At 35.5% G+C, this 21808-nt stretch overlaps 1 protein-coding gene and 1 long non-coding RNA gene across 8 annotated transcripts; one reads left to right on the forward strand and one right to left on the reverse strand.

Moving 5' to 3' along the window:
- Window positions 1–1228: 1228 nt before the first annotated feature.
- On the reverse strand, window positions 1229–2833 carry LOC106082108 (uncharacterized). Its single transcript, XR_009397960.1, has 2 exons — window positions 2495–2833; window positions 1229–1877 (listed from the first exon to the last, which is right to left on the reverse strand). It is a non-coding gene; the product is annotated as an uncharacterized LOC106082108 (long non-coding RNA).
- On the forward strand, window positions 1235–21333 carry LOC106082107 (cytospin-A). Of its 7 annotated transcripts, none has more exons than XM_059366599.1 (10): window positions 1235–1312; window positions 4416–5417; window positions 5504–5647; window positions 14853–15029; window positions 15123–16407; window positions 16487–16644; window positions 19971–20105; window positions 20180–20381; window positions 20452–20726; window positions 20804–21333. In XM_059366599.1, exons 2-10 carry the CDS (start codon window positions 4701–4703, stop codon window positions 20891–20893), a joined length of 3183 nt encoding a protein of 1060 aa, XP_059222582.1. In that variant the 5' UTR covers window positions 1235–1312; window positions 4416–4700; the 3' UTR covers window positions 20894–21333. The 7 variants fall into 7 exon arrangements, with proteins under 7 accessions (XP_059222582.1, XP_059222583.1, XP_013099891.1 ...); XM_059366600.1 differs by having other exon boundaries at window positions 1237–1308; XM_013244437.2 differs by having other exon boundaries at window positions 1239–1419.
- Window positions 21334–21808: the final 475 nt, after the last annotated feature.

The raw sequence follows: 21808 nt of genomic DNA on the forward strand, positions 1-21808 counted from the left end.
GTCATTTACACATCACATTAAAAAAAAGCTTTCCATATGTACGCAATCAATGTGAATGTTAATTTGTAGATAGTTATTGTGAATGTTGTGTTGCATGTTGAATTTGTAAGCTCTCTGCTGTTAATATGGACTTTGTTCATTTATCTCTCTCGATCTCTGTCACTCTATAGCTAAAAGAGAACACCGGTCTCTTGATCATATTACGTCAAAGGGGCAATAAGATAATTTTTCATATTTGGTTTTGTTTATTTTGTTTTGTATCCACCCCCACGTTTTATACTTTTTCAGAGTAAAGGTGCATAAAAACCCTCCTAGGACTGGTAGAACCTTAGTCAGTTTGAGGTTAGTTTTTTGTGGGTGTTTTTCTAATGTTTTGCAGGTTTATAACATTGTCTTCAGGTTTGGCATAATTATGTGTTATGCTTGCTTCTTTTGTAGGGGTGTTGTCCCCTACCACCTGCCTAAATAGTAGTTGTTGCTGTAGAATTACATTACATGTTGTTTTCTTCTCGTATTTTCTTCCTTTTATATGACGAAGTTGTTGCTAATTTTTATCTTTTTCATTTTCCTCTTTTTCATTTACGTTGTTGCTTCATTAGCTCACGTGAGAGAGCTACTAATGTTATTGTTGACGAAGTTAACGCTGTGTTGTGGCTGTGTATGTGTGTTTGTGTATCAGTGGTGCGCAACTACATTCTCGAATTGTGCCATCTATTATTTGTACCAGTTTCGGTTTTTGTGGGACCAGCTCCCCTAATGTTGCTCCCCTGGGCCTTTAGAGTGAGATTGTCGTACCACATACACGACGAAAATGATCCGAATCGGTTCAAAAAAAACTACATAGAAGCCATATCCTGTGATTTGACATTTTGCTCACCTAATGGTATCAATTCTAATTCGATTAAGTTAAGATAGAAATAAAAATCGTACTAAAAACTTAACAAATGCGAGGATATTAAGGAATCGTTCCATACAAACTTTTCTCTAAAAAACAAAATCCAAATTCTAGCTATTTCGTATTAGGTTTTTTATTTAGGTCGACAAATTTATCTCAAATTTCATAATTTTTTTTATTTTTCGTTTTCTTTTCCATTTAAAACCATTACAATTTTGATTTTAAATAGTACCAAATCATCTACTTGTTTGGCCTTGAAGGTACCTTTTTTTTGGTTCGCCTGTACCAACACTCACAACACCGGTGTGTGCTGTGCTTGAACTCTAGTAAGCATTTATTTCATGTTCATCGTACGAGCGAAGTTGGTCGGATGTTTGGCGCGGCGGGTTGATCGAGCGGTTGATTTTGTGTTTGTGTGTGTGTGTTGTGTCCCTCAGTAAATAGGAGTTTGTGTGAAATTTTGTTGGCTTTTCTTTGCCCACAAAACTTCTACAAAGCGATCGGTTGCTGTATTCGTTGTTTTTGTGTGTTACAATATATATAGATAATACTGCCAATATTTTCTCTTTTTCCAAATGAAAGTGCTAGCTACAAAAGAAATTATGAAATTTTCCTCGGGGGCCTGAAATTAATTATTGCATTGTGAAAGATGATGAATGAAAAAGCTACAAAACACAACTTCACATATTTATTTAAATCATACCCCAAGTGTCATTTAAATGTCAATCATTAATTATGTGGATGCTGACTGACTGGCTGGTTGATTGTATAGGTTTTTTTTCGATTTCAATAACAGTGGCAACCTTTGTAACACAATTAACTACATAACTCATGATCGTTTACACTGCAGTGTCTCCTCATATCTATGTGTGGTGTTACTTGATGCCCGCGTATGAGAGATGAAGAAAAACGTCTTTTGTAAGGCCATCTCTCTCGTTCTCTTTTGAACTCATTGTATTCTTTGTAGGAGTGTGTGTGTGTGCTATTGAAGTAAATGAAAAGAAAAACAACAAAACACAGTGTTGTTCAATTTAATGTGACGCGTCAAATTAAGTTAAACAATAATCAAAAATTTATGAATTATGCATGCAATAACACAAAAGCCAATTTTATTTATAAATTTGAGAAAACAACTACAATGACAATCAGTCGTAATTGCTGCATCTTAGAGGCCGTTTCAAATTTGAAACATCCAAAAATTAACAAAGTTCAATGAAATCATATGTTAAATTATACAACCTACATTCACAAAATGTCATAAAAACGATTCTCTGAAAATGGTGTTAAGAGCAAAATAAACTCAATCTTTTTAGTGCTAAAAAAAAGTGATACATATAATAATATATTAGTTAAAGAAGAAAAACAATATTTCTTTGGAAAGTTTTGGTTAGACAGGAAGTTTATTTGAAGCATTACACAAAAAAAAAGTAAAAGCAACAGTTTCTCCGAAACCGAGTGAAAAAATATTTTGGAAGGCTCTTAAGCAACCAACATTCAAACTGAACAGATGACAACCATATTTAGCATTGAAAACTCAAATCCCAATGCTGCAGCCCACCAACTGAAATGTGTTCCCTTTAAATAATGTTGGTCACTCACTCTCATTCAATGCACGAGTATGTAGCGCCTCCCTATATTCGTTCCTCGTTTCGTCGTTCTGTATTTTTCTATTTTTCACTATTCCTTCATCACCTTATTGCTGTGTTGTGCTGTGCTGCGATGGCAATGAGTAATTGCGTTTTACATGTGATACAATTACCCCACCAACCAACCACACATGCATGCATGGAAGATAGTAGATAAGCTTTTAAGCAACAACACGCAAGCAATAGTCGCAAGTCGTAGAAATGACGTTACTTGGTTTTATCGCTTTATCTAACCAAACAAGTTAGTCTTTAATTTATGTACTTTTTGTCTTGTCTACATTCCTTATGAGGCAGCAAGACATGCTGCTGTGACTACACAATATTTTTTTTGCCAATATCTCTAATTATAAAAAAAAACACTTGCGTTTTGTTTATAATCACACCTAGGATTGTTAATAAAAAGTAGATAATAGATTCTCTGAGAAAGAGAGAGTGGAGATACCAGTTTTCAATTAATTCTGGCGGCGTTGCCAGAATATTTTGTTTTGCCTTTGATTGCAGTTTATGGTGGAAAACAAACAAATTATTATTGAAGAAAAAATTTCTTAACAAGATTAAAAATAAGGAAAGGTATATAGGAAAACAATAAGGAAAAATCAGGATACACTTAATAAGGTTGCGGCAGCCAACACGCAAGTTTTTGAATTTTGTTGTTGGCGGCAGCTCTTGCCGATGAAAGATTCCATTGTGTCAATCCGGTACGTACAACCGGCAGCCATGGGATTGTTTTTGAATTTTCGTCATTAAGTGCGTTTGCTCACGTTAAAATTTAAATTGAATTAATTAAATACCTATACAAAATTGAAATATTTCAAGCCAGATTAAAAAAAAATAAAATAATTATAAAAAAATAAGAAATAATTATAAAAAATAAAAGGAAAAAAAATAGTGTGTGGATGTGCATTATGCTGCATTTTGTCAGAGAAAAAACAATTTTACTGACATTTATTAACATTCACAATAGGCACATTTCGACAATCTTATTGCTGTTCGTGGGGGACTATCCACTTTATGTTTTCTCAAGTGACAACCTTATATTAGTGAATCTTGAAGGATAGGTTAGGATTAAATCGCACACCCGGTTTATATAGTATTTTATTTTTACTATTGGATTAATGGAAGCGCCTTTACTATTTAGAATTTTTGATATTCTTTAAACACACTTGAGTTTTGTACATAACTTCCACAGGTTGGACATTTGTTTTTTTTTTTTTCAAAGAAAAAATCTCTACTACTCAACTCTTCGTTTTGTGGCTTTTCTGCCGGCTGATAATGATCTTTATGACTTTTGTTGGATTTGTGGTTGTTCGAATGTTACGAATTGTTTCTCATAAGCATCAAGCAATAAAATTTTTCTTCATCTATCACTTTTTCTCTATCCGGCATTCATTATCTTTTAGTTTTTAATTCCTCTACGAAAAATGAAAAATATGTACCTACATACATATGTTATATTGCATCTTAAAAAGGAGGGGGAGGGGGAAACACATTTTGAAATGCATAGCACGTTGGTGTTTCGTTGTGTGCCTCCGTCCGCTGTTGCTGCTTGTTTTCAACTGTCTGTTTCATATTCCTCTCATTTCCCCCGACATTTATTTTACATGATGAATGGGATCGAGTAAGTGGCTAGAGTATGAGAAGATTCGATTTCTCTTTCTTCCTTCGTGTTGACTGCTAGCAAGACAACGGCAATATTCCAATAAATTTGTCAACAGATTTACAGATTTTGTGAAATCCTCTTGCGTTTTGAAATTTCTTTCGCGTCTTATTTGTTGAGGGGGATAATTTGTTAAATTTTATCACGGGCTGATTTGTTTAAGTAACACACAAAATGCTAGAGCCAGGCAACCAGTCAGTGAACATAATTTATATAGGTATTTCTCAATGGAAATAAAATAGACAAAAGTCGCTACAAATGAACTAAAATGAACTGGAAATGTGTAATGAACCATACCATCGAAATATTTTATAAAAAGAACAACAACGATCTTAGAAAGAAAAGTGTTTCGTCAAACTCGAAAATTCGTCTTTTGTTATAAAAAAAAGAGAGCAATATAAAAAAAATCGAACCACCTTGGGGAAATTGGTACAAGAATTTCTCAGAACTACAACGACACTCTGTCCATAATTACAACCAACAATACTAAAAATTTGGCAAAATGATTAAATTGAAATCACTGTTTCGCAGAGGGCAAACCCCCTCACAGTCCTCGTCTAAACATTCCAGCAGCAGCAACAGTAGTAACAACAATCGCAACAAATCCCAATCAACCCAGTCTCTGAACACTGCCATCGAGAACGAGGATAAAAAGCAACAGGCTGGAGCAGGAGCAACATCAACGAAATTTTATCCTGATGCCCAGAATCCCCCCATTGTGCAAATAGAAGGTTCATCGAGTGAACGCGGTGTTGATGTGGGCGATGATCGTTTGAATAATAGCTATCATAGTTTGGAAGCGAATCAATTGGCACAAGCCAACGCTGGCGCTATTGCAGCTGGACAACACGCTCACACTTTACCCCACAAAAAGAGTAAGGGAGGTACATCGAAAAAGGGCCAAAAACAACCAAAGCCTTTGCCAGTTGCCCCCAAAGGCACTGCACCAACGGTTGTTGCTCCTCCACCGGGTGTAGGCGGCGATGTAGTAATGTCTTCAATGGCTGCTGTGGCACCAGGTTCCCAAAGCTCTTCCGTTCAGCCGGGCTCTGCGACCTCGTTATCAACATCACACTCTAACCCTGCCATATCAGCGACGACAGCTAATGCTGCTGGTACTTCCGCCAATGATTTGTATGCCTTAAATCCTGCATTTATGGCTGCCGCAGCAGCAGCCAGCTATCAGTTTATCAACAACGAACAACAACAAATTCTAGAGGTATGGTCATAGAGTTGGTGTTTGTAAGATTTTTATTTGTTTTGGTGTGTATTAACATATTTCCTCTATTCTTTTGTTTGTTGTAGGCTTCAAATATTAAAATGCAAGAGTTGCAATCCCAACTGGATCGTTTGGCTCGTGATAAAATGCTGGCAGAATCACGAGTCACAGAATTGTTGCCGTATCAAAACGAAGTAACCAAACTAAAAAGTGATTTAGTGAAAATGCAGGTAAGCTTGTAATGATGAATTTATCAAAGTATGCCAACTTTTCCCCATATACAATTCCATGATGTTTTTTAATGGTCCCACTAGAGTGTATAAATGGACTTGAATTGTAAAGGAAGTTTAAAAAAAACTTTCCCAAGTCATTTAAAGTTAGTTGGTTGAACGCGGGCTATTTGAAAGAGTAAAATCGTTCGAAAACTCTATTGTGAATGATGTTTTTATTGAACGTGAATGCAATGGAATGGAATGTTAGAACGCATACGTGAAAGAGTAAAATCGTTCGAAATCCCTCTATTGTGAATTATATATATTTTTTTGAACGTGAATGAAATGTAAGGACGCGAATTTTTAAATCGATCATATTTTATAACAAATTTAATATTTCAATAGGTATAAAAGTGGTATAACATCCCTTAAATTCGACATGAAATTCCATTCGCAAGAGTACGCACTCGATCACATGCGGTAATTCGGCCCCAGATAGAAAGGTAAAGCTCATCCCTTTTTTAAATGGAGATTTATTTAGAATTACGTTTTAACTGTTTGTAAGTAGAAGAGCAATATTTCGCTCTAAATAAGATTTAAGTCATTGTAGATAGCTCAGCTTTAGGGAAACATTCGCTGCAGGAATTTTTCTCCAATCTACCTATGTAATTGTCCGGCTTACGCAGCTTACAGGTACCGGCACTAAGTTGCGACACAATACCGGCCATAACCAACAAAGGGCGTGGTATGGAAAACAATGAGAGATTTTGTAAGCAGCAGGGGATTCCTGACTTAAAATTTCTTTTTCGATGTTACTTTTAAGCATTTAGAGCGCACAACAAGCCGATTACTGGCTTAGGCGTGTGTCCATAGTGTCATGAGACGGATTAATTTCCGTACCCTCTTTTCAACCTAACCCATAAACCTATGCCATTAAATTCAATCTTAAAAATTGATTTGGCCATTTAATTTTGTTGGCTTTGCGTTTTAGTATCAGACATAAAATACTTCCAACAGGAAGACATTCCATCGAACCTTGTGTTAGTCCACTGGGGAGAACTTTTAACCAGCCTGCTTACGAACAAAACTAGGATTGGTCAATTCCATGAGTAATGTTTCGTTAGTATAAAGATTTTATAAGTTTAAGTGCTTTAGGATGAATTCTGGTTGGGAGCATGCGAACAGGGTTCTCTATGTAATGATTGAAGTGGTACCTATATCGTAATTTTTCGTATTTCTAGCTGCCTACGAAGGTCATGAAGGGAAAACAATACAAGGACTTTACAAATGTTTAATTAAATTGTTGACTTGGCATAAACGTTAGAACGAGAGCTACGCCAATTAGGCAATGATTATGATTTTCCCGATAGACATACAGATTATGAATGAAGGATTCATTAGGGCTAAGCCACCGTTAGCAGAGGTTAGCATGTCCGTCTACGACGCTGAACGTCAAGGGTTCTAATCCTGACAAGAACATCCGAATTTTTTTTCTTTATGCTGGCGACATTTAAAGGGTACTTTGCCATGCATAGAAGCCATGTAAAAAATTCTCCCCAAAGAGGTGTTGCACTGCGGCGCGTCGTTCGAAGAAGTTCTTTTATCAATGAGTTTAAACATGAATCAGACAGCACTCGTTCATATGTGAGAAGTTTGCCACTGTTCCTTAATGGAATGTTCATGGGAAAACTTGACGGTAAGTTAGGTTATAACGGTAAATGCTGAAAATGTTACCAATGGCCGTACCGAGCTCCCCAAGAATTGAGAATGAATTAATTAAAAGGAAAAGGTTCGGGCGTCTTAGTCCCTGTTATACTTATTGGCATGGACATGCTATTGGAGCACCCTTTTTCCAACCTTATATTAGATAAGGTTGAAGGCTACTGGCAACCTCAATTGCTAGTCTTTTCATTGAGAGACCTTAGATCCGTTGAGTTCGCCTTAGAGTATAGGACAAGACGTAGAATAAAGACAGAGATCCACTATAGTATGGTAAATATCAGTAGAACGAAAAACGAAAATAAGATGACAAAAACTAAGGGAAACGCAGGGAACGGAATAAAGAGGAGTCGCCATAAGCGAGAGATTCGCCAATAATTCAGTCGTCCAAAACATATAAAAGTGCATATTGTAGCATGCCACAAGTTATTTTAATGGATTTCAAACATATGATAGCTCTATCAAGTTATGGACTGATATGGACCGTACTTGTCATGTCTGTTAGAAGTCATAAATAAATTCCACATTCAAAATTTCAGGCAAATCGGAAGTCTCTCAAATAGTCAAATCAACCGTTCAATTTCAGCCAAGTCGGTTAAGAATTGGGCCCTCTAAAGGCTCAATAAGTCAATTTGGTAGATCGATTAATATGGGAGCTATATCAGGCTATGAATCAATTTGGACCATTTCTGGCCAATCGGATAAGAATTGCGACCTCTAGTGGCAATAATCCCCAAATCCCCAATTAAAATGTTTTCCCACTAAGAAAATCCCCTAAAAAAAATTACGGATAACATTTTTATATAAAAAACTTAAGTTTTATTTTCACAACCAAAGGATTTCATTTTCATTTTGTCATTGTCAAGATGTAAAACCGGGAGATAGTTGTAATCGGTTTATATAGGAACTATTATATAAGGTTATAAACCGATTTTGACCATACTTGCCATGATTGTTAGAAGTCTTACAAAACACTACGTGCAAGTTAGGCCAATCGGATAAAAATTGCTGTTTCTAGGGGTTTAGAACTCAAATCGAAAGGCCACTTTATGTGCGAGCTATATCGATATCTGAACCGATGTGGCACATTTGCAAATGGCCAAAAATTTCAAGGAGATAGCTTCAATCGTTGAACCATGACTCACTCCCCGACGGACGGAGGGACGAACATGAATAGATCGCATATCAATATTTCGAGGTGTTACGAACGGAATGACTAGATTAGATTATATTGAATGGTGGTGGTTATAAAAAGTCATCTTTGTATTTTGAATGCCGCTACCTTTGCCGAGCTTAATTTGTTGGAAGCATTTCCAGTACGATGAACTAAAGCCCATGCCTACTGATAGACTAAATCCCATGTCTATATATTAATGCATAATTTCTCACAATTTCTTGGGAGATACATTCCTACCGTAAACACCAGTGTAGATGAACATGCTTTCTAATTAATCACACCTTACCCGAGAGTATCGACCAGTACTAAACAAAAAAAAAAAAAATCCTATACTCAAGAAAATTAATTTTCAAGTTATGCTGATGAAATTTCCCCTAGAAAATCCCCAATTTTTACTTTTTCCCCATTAAAACCCCCTACCCCAAATAAGAAAATGTTTCCCCAATCACTTAAAAAAATCCCCTGTTTGGGAAAATTTCCCCGTAATCTGACAACACTACCCTTTTGTAGCTTTATGATTAGATTTTCATTGAAATTTGAATGAATCACAAGCTCACTTTTAGGTTTCCAATGTAAGAACATTTTTTGAGGACAAAATCTCTGTTGAACCAAAACTGATATTTTTTCGTGTTTCAACATTTTATGCTATTAGCTTTGGTTGGCATGCTAAGAGGCTGTATATAGAAACTATTATATCAGGTTATAAACCGATTTTTGACCATACTTGTCACGACTGTTAGAAGTCGTAACGAAACACTACGGGCATGTCAACCCAATCGGATAAAAATTGCAGATTCTGGGGGTTTAGAAGTCAAATCGAAAGGCCACTTTACATAACCTAACGCTTCCTCCAGAAAATGTAATTATTCAAGTTTTTATACCCACCACCGAAGGATGGGGGTATATTCATTTTGTCATTCCGTTTGCAACACATCGAAATATCCATTTCCGACCCTATAAAGTATATATATTCTTGATCAGCGTAAAAATCTAAGACGATCTAGCCATGTCCGTCCGTCTGTCCGTCTGTCTGTTGAAATCACGCTACAGTCTTTAAAAATAGAGATATTGAGCTGAAATTTTGCACAGATTCTTTTTTTGTCCATAAGCAGGTTAAGTTCGAAGATGGGCTATATCGGACTATATCTTGATATAGCCCCCATATAGACCGATCCGCCAATTTAGGGTCTTAGGCCCATAAAAGCCACATTTATTATTCGATTTTGTTGAAATTTGGGACAGTGAGTTGTGTTAGGCCCGTCGACATCCTTTGTCAATTTGGCTCAGATCGGTCCAGATTTGGATATAGCTGCCATATAGACCGATCCTCCGATTTAGGGTCTAAGGCCCATAAAAGCCACATTTATGGTCCGATTTCGCTGAAATTTAGGACAGTGAGTTGTGTTAGGCCCTTTAACATCCTTTGTCAATTTGGCTCAGATCGGTCCAAATTTGGATATAGCTGTCATATAGACCGATCCTACGATTTTGGGTTCTAGGCCCATAAGAGCCACATTTATTATCCGATTTTGCTGAATTTTGGGAAAGTGAGTTGTGTTAGGCCCTCTGGCATGTTTCTTTAATTTGGTCCAGATCGGTCCAGATTTGGATATAGCTGCCATATAGACCGATCCTCCGATTTAGGGTCTAAGGCCCATAAAAGCCACATTTATGGTCCGATTTCGCTGAAATTTGGGACAGTGAGTTGTGTTAGGCTCTTTGATATTCTTTGTCAATTTGGCCCAGATCGGTCCAAATTTGGATATAGCTGCCATATAGACCGATCCTCCGATTTAGGGTCTTAGGCCCATAAAAGCCACATTTATGGTCCGATTTCGCTGAAATTTGGGACAGTGAGTTGTCTTAGGCCCTTTGACATGTTTCTTTAATTTGATCCAGATCGGTTCAGATTTGGATATAGCTGCCATATAGACCGATCCTCCGGTTTAGGGTCTTAGGCCCACAAAAGCCACATTTATTATCCGATTTTGATGAAATTCGGGGCAGTGAATTGTGTTAGGCCCATCGACATCCTTCGTTAATTTGGCTCAGATCGGTCCAGATTTGGATATAGCTGCCATATAGATCGAACCTCCGATTTATGGTGTAAGGCCCATAATAGCCACATTCATTATCCGATTTTGCTGAAATTTGGGACAGTAAGATGTGTTAGGCCCTTTGACACATTTCTTCAATTTGGTCAAGATCGGTTCAAATTTGGATATAGCTGCCATATAGACCGATTTCTTGATTTATGGTTTTGGGCCCATAAAATGCTCATTTATTGCCCGATGTCCCCGAAATTTGGAACAGTGAGTTAAGTTAAGCCCCTTGACATACTTCTGCAATATCGCACATATCGGTCCAGATTTGGATATAGCTGCCATATAGACCGATCCTCCGATTTATGGTGTTAGACCCATAAAACCCACATTTATTATCCGATTTTGCTAAAATTTGGGACAATGAGTTGTGTCAGTCCCTTCGACGTCCTTCTTCAATTTCGCCCAGATCAGTCCAGATTTGAATATAGCTGCCATATAGACCGATCTCTGGATTTAAGGTTTAGGGCCCATAAAAGAGGCATTTATTGTCCGATTTCGCCGAAATTTGGGACAGTGCTTAGTGTTAGGCTCTTCGACATGTTTATGCAACTTGGCCCAAATCGGTCCAGATTTGGATATAGCTGCCATGTAGACCGATATCTCGATTTAAAGTCTTGGCCCCATAAAAGGCGCATTTATAATCCGATTTCACTGAAATTTGACACAGTGACTTATGTTCGGCTTTTCGACATCCGTGTCGTATATAGTTCAGATCGGTATGAGGTATATGAGTATAAGGTATGAAATTTTCACCGAATTTTGATGAAAGGTGGTTTACGTATATACCCGAGGTGGTGGGTATCCAAAGTTCGGCCCAGCCGAACTTAACGCCTTTTTACTTGTTTAATTTACTTTCAACATCTCGGGGTCATATTCGATCTGTTTCACACGCATTTAACCTTTGACATTCATTTCATCCAACAAATATTTCTTCCTCTGACAACATTCACTCAAGTTTTTATTTTTCTATCGATGTATCGTTTTTGGGACCATTTGTGATATTGTTCCACATTTATTATCCTTTATACTTTGACATTAACGTCACCCCACAAATAATTCTTTTTCTCATTTGAGAACACGTACATAGTTTCAAGCTCACTTCAAATCAGCTGATGATCTAACATACTGAGCTTCTGCGAGAGCAAAGTCTCATAGAACATTTCTCAGGCAAGAAACTTTTGTCTATTCTCACATGAAGGAGACAACCGATTTTTAAATTATTTAATTTTGAAATCGTTGGATCGATACAACACCAAATCATCTTGAAAAGTGGCATTGTGAGTTTAAAAACAAGTAGGAGTGTGCTAAGTTCGGCCGAGCCGGGCCGAATCTTATATACCCTCCATCATGGATCGCATTTGTAGAGTTCTTTGCGCGCTATCTCTTTTAAGGCAAACAAAAATAATGAATAAGAACTGTTATGCTTTAGGAGCTATATCAAGTTATAGTCCGATTCGATTATATTAGTCCATTCGGATAAGAATTGTTCCTTGTAGAGGCACAAGAATCAAAATCGGGAGATCGGTTTATATGGGAGCTGTATCAAGTTATAGATCGATTGAGACCATATTGAATGCGTATGTTGAAGGTCATGGGAGAAGCCGTTGTACAAAAATACTGCCAAATCGGATGAGAATTGCGCTCTCTCTTGGCTCAAGAAGTCAAGATCCCAGATCGGTTTATATGGCAGCTATACCAGGTTATGAACGGATTTGCGTCATACTTAGCACGTAACAAAACGCCTCATGCAAAAATTGGATGAGAATTGAGCCCTCTAGCGGCTCAAGAAGTCAAGATATAAGATCGGTTTATATGGCAGCTATATCCGGTTACTAACCGATTTGAACCATATTCGGCACAATTGTTGGAAGTGATATCAAAACAAAACAAAAACAAAGTTTCAGCCAAATCGGATGAGAATTGCACTCTCTAGCGGCCCAAGGATTCAAGATCCAAGATCGGTTAATATGGCAGCTATACCAGGTTAAAAACCGATTTGGACCATACTTGGGACAGTTGTTGGAAGTGATACCAAAACACCACGTACAAAATTACAGCAAAATCAATATCTCATCCAAATCAAAGCTCAATAAGTTAGGACCCATGATCGGTTCATATGGCACCTATATCCGGTTATTAACCGATTTGAACAATACTTAGCTTAGTAGTTGGATGTGATATCAAAACAAAACGTGAAAAATGTCAGCCAAATCGGACAAGAATTGCGTCCTCTAGAGGCTCAAGAAGAAAAAACCCAAGATCGGTTTATATGGCAGCTATATGAAAACATGAAACGATTTGGCCCATTTACAATCCCAACCGACCTACTATAATGTTGTTGTTGTTGTTTTAGCAGTGTGTTGTACACTGAGGCGGCAGCCCTTACCGATGAAGGACTTCATCGGGTCAATCCGGTACGTACAACCGGCTGCCATGGGATTGACCTACTATAATAAAATGTATTGGTGCAAAATTTCAAGCGCCTAGCTTTACTCCTTCGAAAGTTAGCGTGCTTTTGACAGACAGACGGACACATGGACGTGGCTAGATCGACTTAAAATGTCATGACGATAAAGAATGTATATAGTTTATGGGGTCTAAGACCCCATAAGAATGACAAAATAAGTACACCCTCACCCTATGGTGAAGGGTATAATAGAAACCCTTTTTTTAAATTATATCCGTAAGGAATTAGTGTTCAGGAATTTTCTGTGGTGATAACAAACAACACAATGTGAGCACTTCACAAAGATAAATTGTATATAGATAAAGATTTGAACTTCGTACATAGACTTTTTGGCGGCGCTTGTGAATATATTGGGTTGCCCAAAAAGTAATTGCGGATTTTTTAAAAGAAATTAAATGCATTTTTAATAAAACTTAAAATGAACTTTAATCAAATATACTTTTTTTACACTTTTTTTCTAAAGCAAGCTAAAAGTAACAGCTGATAACTGACAGAAGAAAGAATGCAATTACAGAGTCACAAGCTGTGAAAAAATTTGTCAACGCCGACTATATGAAAAATCCGCAATTACTTTTTGGGCAACCCAATAGATAAATGAGAATTTCTTAGATAATTGCTAGCAGATTTTCGAAATTTACTTTATTAAAGACAATTTTATAATAACAATTCATCTTATTTACTATTGCCGCGAAGCCTTTCTTTTTGCTCTCAATGGCATGCAGTTTGCGTCGTTTGCATTTTCTAAGTATGCAATATTTCCTTTGCCGTGAAGGAAAATATGGCATAATGCATGTATATAGGGTTTCGACAGTCGTATCTTTCAATAGGTGTATCTTTCTTTTTGCTGTAGATTTGATTTTAATTAATTTTTTCGACACCTATTAGCTTGACATTTGCTTTAAAATGCTTTGAGAGCACAACAATTTCTCGTTATTTCAATCCTCTTTGCACTTCATCATATTTTATTCAATTGTGTCTGTTAGGCTAGCCATATAAGCCCTTAGACTTTTGTGTTAATAATTTTTATTTGTCCTTCTGCTAATTCTTGGTTTAAGTACGCCACAACACTTTACTGTGAGACTTGTCTCAATGATTCATCACCTCCAACCATGAAATATTGAAAAATACTTTTTCTATTCTATCTATCTATCTACCTAGTTAGGTATCAATAAAATTGTGACATTTAATGCACATGCTATGAAAACGAGGCATGTGTTGTACTATGGTTTTTCTTTGCCCTCTTCGAGAAGAATATGCAACGCAACGCATTTGTTATGTTCATTCAGTTATAAAACCACAAAACGAAAACATTTCATTTGAGATCAATGCAAATATAGATCTACATTTATCTGTCTGTCTGTCTGTCTGTCTAACCTAACCCATCTATCTAACTAACGTATCTGTCGTCGAGCAGCTCAATAACAAATCAACCAATCGACCACAAATCTATCAAGAATCTTTAAGCGGGGTAACAAAACAGCCACTACTAACAAATGATTTCTGATAAAAAAAAAAACACCAAACAACAACAAAGGGAGGAAAGCAAACAGTTAAGATATTGTTTTTGTTTTATTACATAGACTGACATACAGAGGAATACATCCCTTTGGGCAGACATGATCCCCAGTTTATTGGTTAGTGGTGGAAATTGCTTGATGCAGTTGGCACACGTTCCCTTTGTTGGCATCTACAATTACTTGTGATCTATGTTGATTCATTGTTATTGTTGTTGTTGTTGTTGTTGTATATTTTCAGAGTGCCCAAGAGAAGCATCAGTTGGAAATCACCAATTTGAAATATGAAAATGAGTCGTTGAGAACCCGTTTGAGAGACGTTGTCAACTCACCGCTATCCGATGCGGAAAAGCACCAAATCATACAAGATTCCCAGCGTCTACATAGTTCTGCGCCAGCCTCCATTGCACTACCGACAGTAAGTTGGGAGGCATTCCTTATGTCTTAGCTTTTTGATTGATGGCCAGCGTTTTAATATCTTTTAATTACTTTAATTACTGTTCGTTTTTAGTCCTCAGACAATGATAATGGTGGCACACCTTGCCTTACGCCCGACTGGGATAAGCATTCCTCTTCTAGTGAAATATCTGTAGCTTGTCTGCAAGATAAGATCATACAAATGGAAGAGACCCATTACTCGACCAATGAAGAATTGCAAGCCACTCTCCAGGAACTATCCGATTTGCAGGCTCAATTGAGTGATGCCCAAACCGAGAATGAACGTTTAGCCGAAGAAAAGGACGTTCTCTTTCAGTCGTTGTGTCGGCAAACTGAAAAACTCAACGATTCTCGCACCCAAATCAATAATCTACAAGAACTTTTGCTAAGAGATGCTAAACAAAACACCGCCGAAGAGGCTGTTTCCTCGGAAAGGGAAAAGAAATTAATGGATCTAATCAAAACTGCCCAAGATGAACGTGAAGCGGCCTTAGTCAAGCAGGAGGAACTCAATGCTGAACTGCAAGATTTAAGGCAAACCAATGAAAGCTATACGGCAGAGCAAACCCGCCTTAGGGAACGCATTGCTCTGCTAGAGTCCTCCATAGATGCGGAACATTCTCAGCGCAAACAAATGGAACTACAACTGCAAGCAGCCAAAGAGGAAATATCACATGGTATAATCGAAATAAATCGATTGACCACCCTACTAGAGAATGCCAAATCAAAAATTGAAGAACTCGAACAGGATCTGGCTCGAGGCGATAAAACCGATCTTAGTGATCTTTTAGATGCGGCGCGCAAAGAAAAAGACTTATTGGAAGAAAAAGTAGCCGAAATACAAGATCAGTGGTCTCGCAGTCAGGCCGAGGTTAGGCGACTCAAGGATCAAATTGCCGATTTAACTGAGGAACTCAAAGTTTCCAAAAACAATTCGAAATGTGCCCTCTCCCATCTCGAATACCGGCTGGACCAAGTTCAACAGGAGAAGGATAAGCTTTCAGCCGAACACCAACAACTCTGCGAGAGTACAAGTGAATTACAAGTGCAATGCAAATGTCATTTGGAGGACAAAAATCAACTCCAGTCACTGCTGAGTGAAACGCAAAAACATTTGGCTGACGTCGAACGTAAATTAAACGACACCCAACAGCAACTGGAAGATTTGCAACAATTACGAAAACAAGAAGCCGAAGAATGGCAACAATTCCAATCGGATCTACTGATGACCGTGCGGGTAGCCAATGATTTTAAGACTGAAGCCCTTAGTGCTAGAGAACAATTAGTATTGGATAATAAGACGCAAAAGGAGAAAATACGTATGTTGGAACAACAAATTGAGAAATTAAACAAACAACGTAAGTTCTAAAGAAGAAAATGCATAAAATTAAGACCTTGCTTATAATAGGAATATTTTGTTTTATTTTTGTTTTATAGAACAACAACAAACCGAGACACAGCAATCAGTGTACAACACAGTATCGACTGTACAACAAGAAATGGCCTCGAGACGCAGCAAAGTAGGCAGCTTTTCAAGACAAGACTCACGTTTGTCTGTCAAAACTTTAATTGAAAGCATAGAAAATAATAAACAGGTGAGTGGTTAATCATTGGGAAGGAAGACGTTTTGATGATTTGCTGGAAGTAGGGACATGCTTAAGCTAGCTGGGAATAGAGCTAAAATAATTTTTACGACTTTGGTTAGGAGATTTATTAAAGTGTAGTATTTTACTCGACCTGCAGATGTGTCTAAAAGTAATCGAGAAATGAAGGCTTCTCGGCAGATACTCTACTCCTGCGTTGCCTAGGTGTTGCTTAAGCATACAAATTACAGCCAAAAGATGGTGCTTGACAAATTGCTTGCTGCACTGTTATCGGTTCAATATCGTATATAAATTAAAGGCTATCGGAACCAAATTTTATTGGGCAGATACTGAATTGAAGCTTTCGTTAAAAAGCATTCATATTCAAGTTTTGGTGACCTAGCAGTAACTGTCTGACTAAAGGTTCGAGTAAAGGAGAATTTTACAGACCGATATCGCTTCTCTCGTCGGTAGCCAAGAACCCAGTAGTGTATTTCACAAATAATCTAGCACGACAATTGCTTTGCACACCATCACCTCGCATATTAGCCGAGGTCGTCATCATGTGTTATATTGATGTTGTTGTTGTAGCAGTGTGTTATACACTGAGGCGGCAGCCCTTGTCGACGAAGAACTCCATCGGTTCAATCCGCTATGTACAACCGGATTTGCCAGGTTTTCCAAAATTTTCTTTCACCAACAAATGAGTCAAAACAAAGAGTAAACCCTTTCTTGAAAAAATATAACAATTATTGAATTGTTTTTTTAATTCCTTTTTTTCTGTTGTTTTTTATATTCTTGTATTAGTTTTTATTTTATTATTTTTTATTTTCTTAAATTTGTTTTTTTCTACTTTTTATTTTTTCATTTTCTTTTTATTTTTTTTTTTTTATTTTCTTTTACATTTTTTTAGTTTACTTTTAAATTTTAAATTTTAATTTTTTTTTTATTTTTTTACTTTTTTTATTTTTTTTATTTTTTTATTATTTTTTTATTATTTTTTTTGTTTTTATTATTTATTATTTATTATTTATTATTTTTTTTTTGTTTTTATTATTTATTATTTTTTATTTTTTTATTATTTTTTTTAATGTTTTTATTATTTTTTAAATTTTTTTTATATATTTTTAATATTTTTTTTAATATTTTTAACATATTTTTTTTAATACTTAATTTTTTCAATTTTCGATGTTTTTTTTCAATTTCTGCTGTTTGTTTTTTTTCAAATTCGGTCGTTCTTTTTAATTTTCGAATGATTTTTAAATATAATTTTCTTCTTATTTTTTATTATTTTTTCTGTTTCTTTCAATTTTTCTTTTCAATTATTATTGTTTTTAGTTCTTTTTTTCTAATATTTTTAATGTTACTATTTTTTTTATAGTTTTGTTTTTTATTTTTGGATGTTGTTTTTTTTTTTTTGGATGTTGTTTTTTATTTTTTAATGGTGTGTTTAATTGTTTTAGCTTATTTTGATGTTTTAATGTTGTTTCTTATTTTTGCTTATCTATTTCTGATTTTTGTTATTTAATATATTTGTAATGTTTTTTATTTCTTAATTTATATTAGTTTCTTTAATATAAAATGATTTGTTTTATTTTTAATGTCTTAACACTATTTATAATTTTTTTCCAATGTTTTTATATTTAACGTTTTTTTATTTTTTAATTTTCTAATTTTTTAATGTTTTTTCTGATTTTCCATTTGGTTCGACTTTAGGCACTAAAGCCGAACGAACAAAAAAACATTTTTGTATTATTAATGCCCTATTACTTTTGAAAATTTTTTTTATTTTTTAATGTTTTTTATTTTTAAAGTTTTAATTTTTTTTTCTATTTTTTATGTTTATTTTTTTATTATTATTATTTTTTTTCTATTTTTTATGTTTATTTTTTATTTTTTTATTATTATTATTTTTTTATTTTTCTATTATTTATTGTTTTTTCTATTTTAAATTTTATTTTTTTATATTATTTAACTATGTTCATTATTTTCTATGTCTTTTGTCTCTTGTCTATTTATATATTTTTTTGGTTTAATTTTTTTTGGCAAATTTTTTCCCAATTTGACCAAAATTTGGCATGAAGTCTTTGTTTTGTTCTGACTTCCAACAACTATACTAAGTACCGTCAAAATTCGATATACTTACAACATTTCTAATTGTTTTCTATATCACGTCCCTTAGTTGGTTTATGTCTGGTAGTCTGTCCTCATCTAAATGCCGGTGTCTGATAGCCGCGAAAGCCGAGCAATGACATAGGAAATGCCTTAACGTCTCATCATCCTCCCCGTATGCCATACACATGCTATCACTACTTGCTGCACCGATTTTGCAGAAATGAGATCGTAGTCCTATGTACGGGACACATAGGACTACGAGCTCACACTTGCAAAATGATACCAAAAGCTATACTGACCTACTTCTTACTTCCTTTCATCGTGCATCGTCTTCTCTACCGACAGTATGATCGTGCAAATTGTGATACAAATTGAGCATATTGGTCTATATTATACGCACTCCCAGTATATCGTCCTTTATAAAGGATTAATACTACTGAATTTCCCATGAACATTCCATTAAGGACCAGGGGATACTTCTCTCATATCAAAGAGTGCAGTCCGATTAAGGTCTTTAGTCAATAATAAGGGACCTTGTTCTTTATGCCGAGTCCGAACGACGTACCACGAAGTGACACTAGTTAGTAGAAAAGTTTTTACCATTGAATAAAATTTGCGAGAGAGCTTTATGCATTTATGGGTAAAGAAACTAGTGGGTAATTAAAACAGAGACATGGACATAGCTAGATGGTCCCATATTTGTTACACCTACCGCCGCCCTCCTCCTTTTCTTAACAAGATCAGCATATTGAGGGTTTATAATTTGCATTCCTTCCTTAGGCTTATTGGTCCAATTTCAAATATCCTAACACATCGGCTAAATGTCATACTGTAGAATGTAGACAAAAGCTATAAAACCCTTTATAACATTTTCCTGGATTACAAAAGTTCTGTCAATCACATGGCCCATGGCAGCGGGTTGTACATACCGGATTGACCCGTTGAGATCCATCAACGGCAAGAGCTGCCGCCTCAGCGTACAACACGCTGCTACAACAACAACAAAAGTTCTGTAGACATGACTCCACATGTTCTACTAGTACTCAAAATGGACCCATTTCATATTTGTGTTTTCATGTGATTTTCCTCAAAAAATTGCTGAAGGCTTGATTGAAAAGTATTTTATTTTTATTGTATAAAAAGCCCTAAACATAAACATAATTGTATGTGCATATATATTTGGTATCTTTCTTTTTTTATATTATTTATGTTTCCTATTTTAGACCGCTAAAGCAGAGGAGCCAGAGTCTCGCTACAGCTCTTCATCAAGTTTAAATAGTAGTAGTACTCCAGAAATAACACCCAGTGCTATACCGTTAGTCACTACCAATACGAACAATCCAGACTGGTCTGAAAATGTAAGGCTCACAATGACGAACATAATTAATGTTTTAATCTAAATTCCTACTGTTTTTTTTTTGGCTCTTAATAGGTTTCTAGACTTACACCCTTAATAGGCAGCTTAAATACTGCAACAACGGCAGCAGCACCCAATAATATTACAACACCAATGGTACCAGCATTGACAACAGCAACAACCAAGGGCCCACTAAGAGAACAGCAACAACAACAATCTGTAGTATCCAATTTACACATAAGCAGTCTCAACAATGTTTCCAAATCTCTGTTAAGTGGTAAGAAGTGTAAGATATTCTTTAAGAATTGTGGTGAATAACTTCTTCCTCTATTTAAATCTAATTAAAGGTGAACGCAAAGATCCTTTGAACATGCTGGCTAAGAATGGTGGTTCAAAGCGCAATGCTTTGTTGAAATGGTGTCAAAATAAAACTGTCGGTTATCGCAATATAGAAATCACAAATTTCAGTTCATCCTGGAATGATGGCTTGGCATTTTGTGCAATTTTACATTCCTATTTACCGGATCGCATTCCTTATGATACTTTAAGTCCAGCCAACAAAAGACGTAATTTCTCATTGGCCTTTGCGGCAGCTGAAAGCGTTGGTATACCCACAACACTGGTGAGTTTTTGCCCATTTGTGTTTTAGTTTTTTATTCTCATGGATGATTGTCTCTCTCTCTATTCCTTTTTTTGCAGAACATCAATGATATGTGTCAAATCGAACGTCCCGATTGGACTCAAATAATGTCTTATGTTACAGCTATTTATAAATATTTTGAAACTTAAGTGCATCGCTTTGCATTGCATTGTATTGCATATTTATGATTTACAATTTTATTTAATTTTTTAACGGCATACTATAATTTTTAACAACTGTTGGCTCATATTTTTATTGTTAACGAAATACAAATGTTATTTTTTATTATATATACATAAATACATAGGCGCGAGCTCCTTTCCTTTTCCTCATACACCTCGAAACGTTCGCGTTGAATCTTTTAATAATTTTTGATTTTATCCATACTTTACTCGTACCAACAACCACCCCTCTGAATGAAGCCAAATTTTTTTATTTTTTTTTTTCATTTCATTATTATTTTTTTTATTATTTATTTAATTGTGCATTCTTCTTTTAATTACAAAATACAATAATTATAATAAATTTTCAATTAAGAATATGTAAATATTTTGCAAAAGATCCATTATAAGCTACTAAAATAAACTATTATTTATTTTTGATAAAAACAAAACAAAACATGAATACATACCTAAAAAATATTAAAATGATGTGCTGCGAGTGTTTATTTTTAAAGAAATGAAAACTAACTCAGGATGTTGGGTGAGTAACAGTTGCGGTCAAAATAAAGGCGGAGTATGACTCTCAACTGGCGATGTCACACTGGGACTGCATAAATTACCAATGGCCGTTCATTAGCCTAAAAGCATGCAACAAGATTTCTTTGCATACATCCCTAGTGCTGCAAACGAAAAGGGCGAAAAGGAAACGCTTTGTTGTTGTAATAGTGTTCTGTCCCCTTATCATTTGGGTAAAAAATTTTCATATTAATATTTTTTTTTATATTTTATTTTTAAAATTTTTTTAATTTTAATATTTTTTATATATTATTTTAATTTTAATATTTTTTTATATATTGGGTTGCCCAAAAAGTAATTGCGGATTTTTCATATAGTCGGCGTTGA

The sequence above is a fragment of the Stomoxys calcitrans genome, chromosome 4, assembly GCF_963082655.1.
Source record: "Stomoxys calcitrans chromosome 4, idStoCalc2.1, whole genome shotgun sequence".
Taxonomy (NCBI): domain Eukaryota; kingdom Metazoa; phylum Arthropoda; class Insecta; order Diptera; family Muscidae; genus Stomoxys; species Stomoxys calcitrans.

Bases quoted from the DNA above. Each gene is read 5' to 3' on its own strand.
- LOC106082107 (XM_059366599.1), top strand. From the start codon at position 4,701: ATGATTAAATTGAAATCACTGTTTCGCAGAGGGCAAACCCCCTCACAG. The intron at 5,648-14,852 runs GTAAGCTTGTAA...GTATATTTTCAG, and splicing joins GTGATTTAGTGAAAATGCAG to AGTGCCCAAGAGAAGCATCA. The intron at 16,645-19,970 runs GTGAGTGGTTAA...TTCCTATTTTAG, and splicing joins GCATAGAAAATAATAAACAG to ACCGCTAAAGCAGAGGAGCC.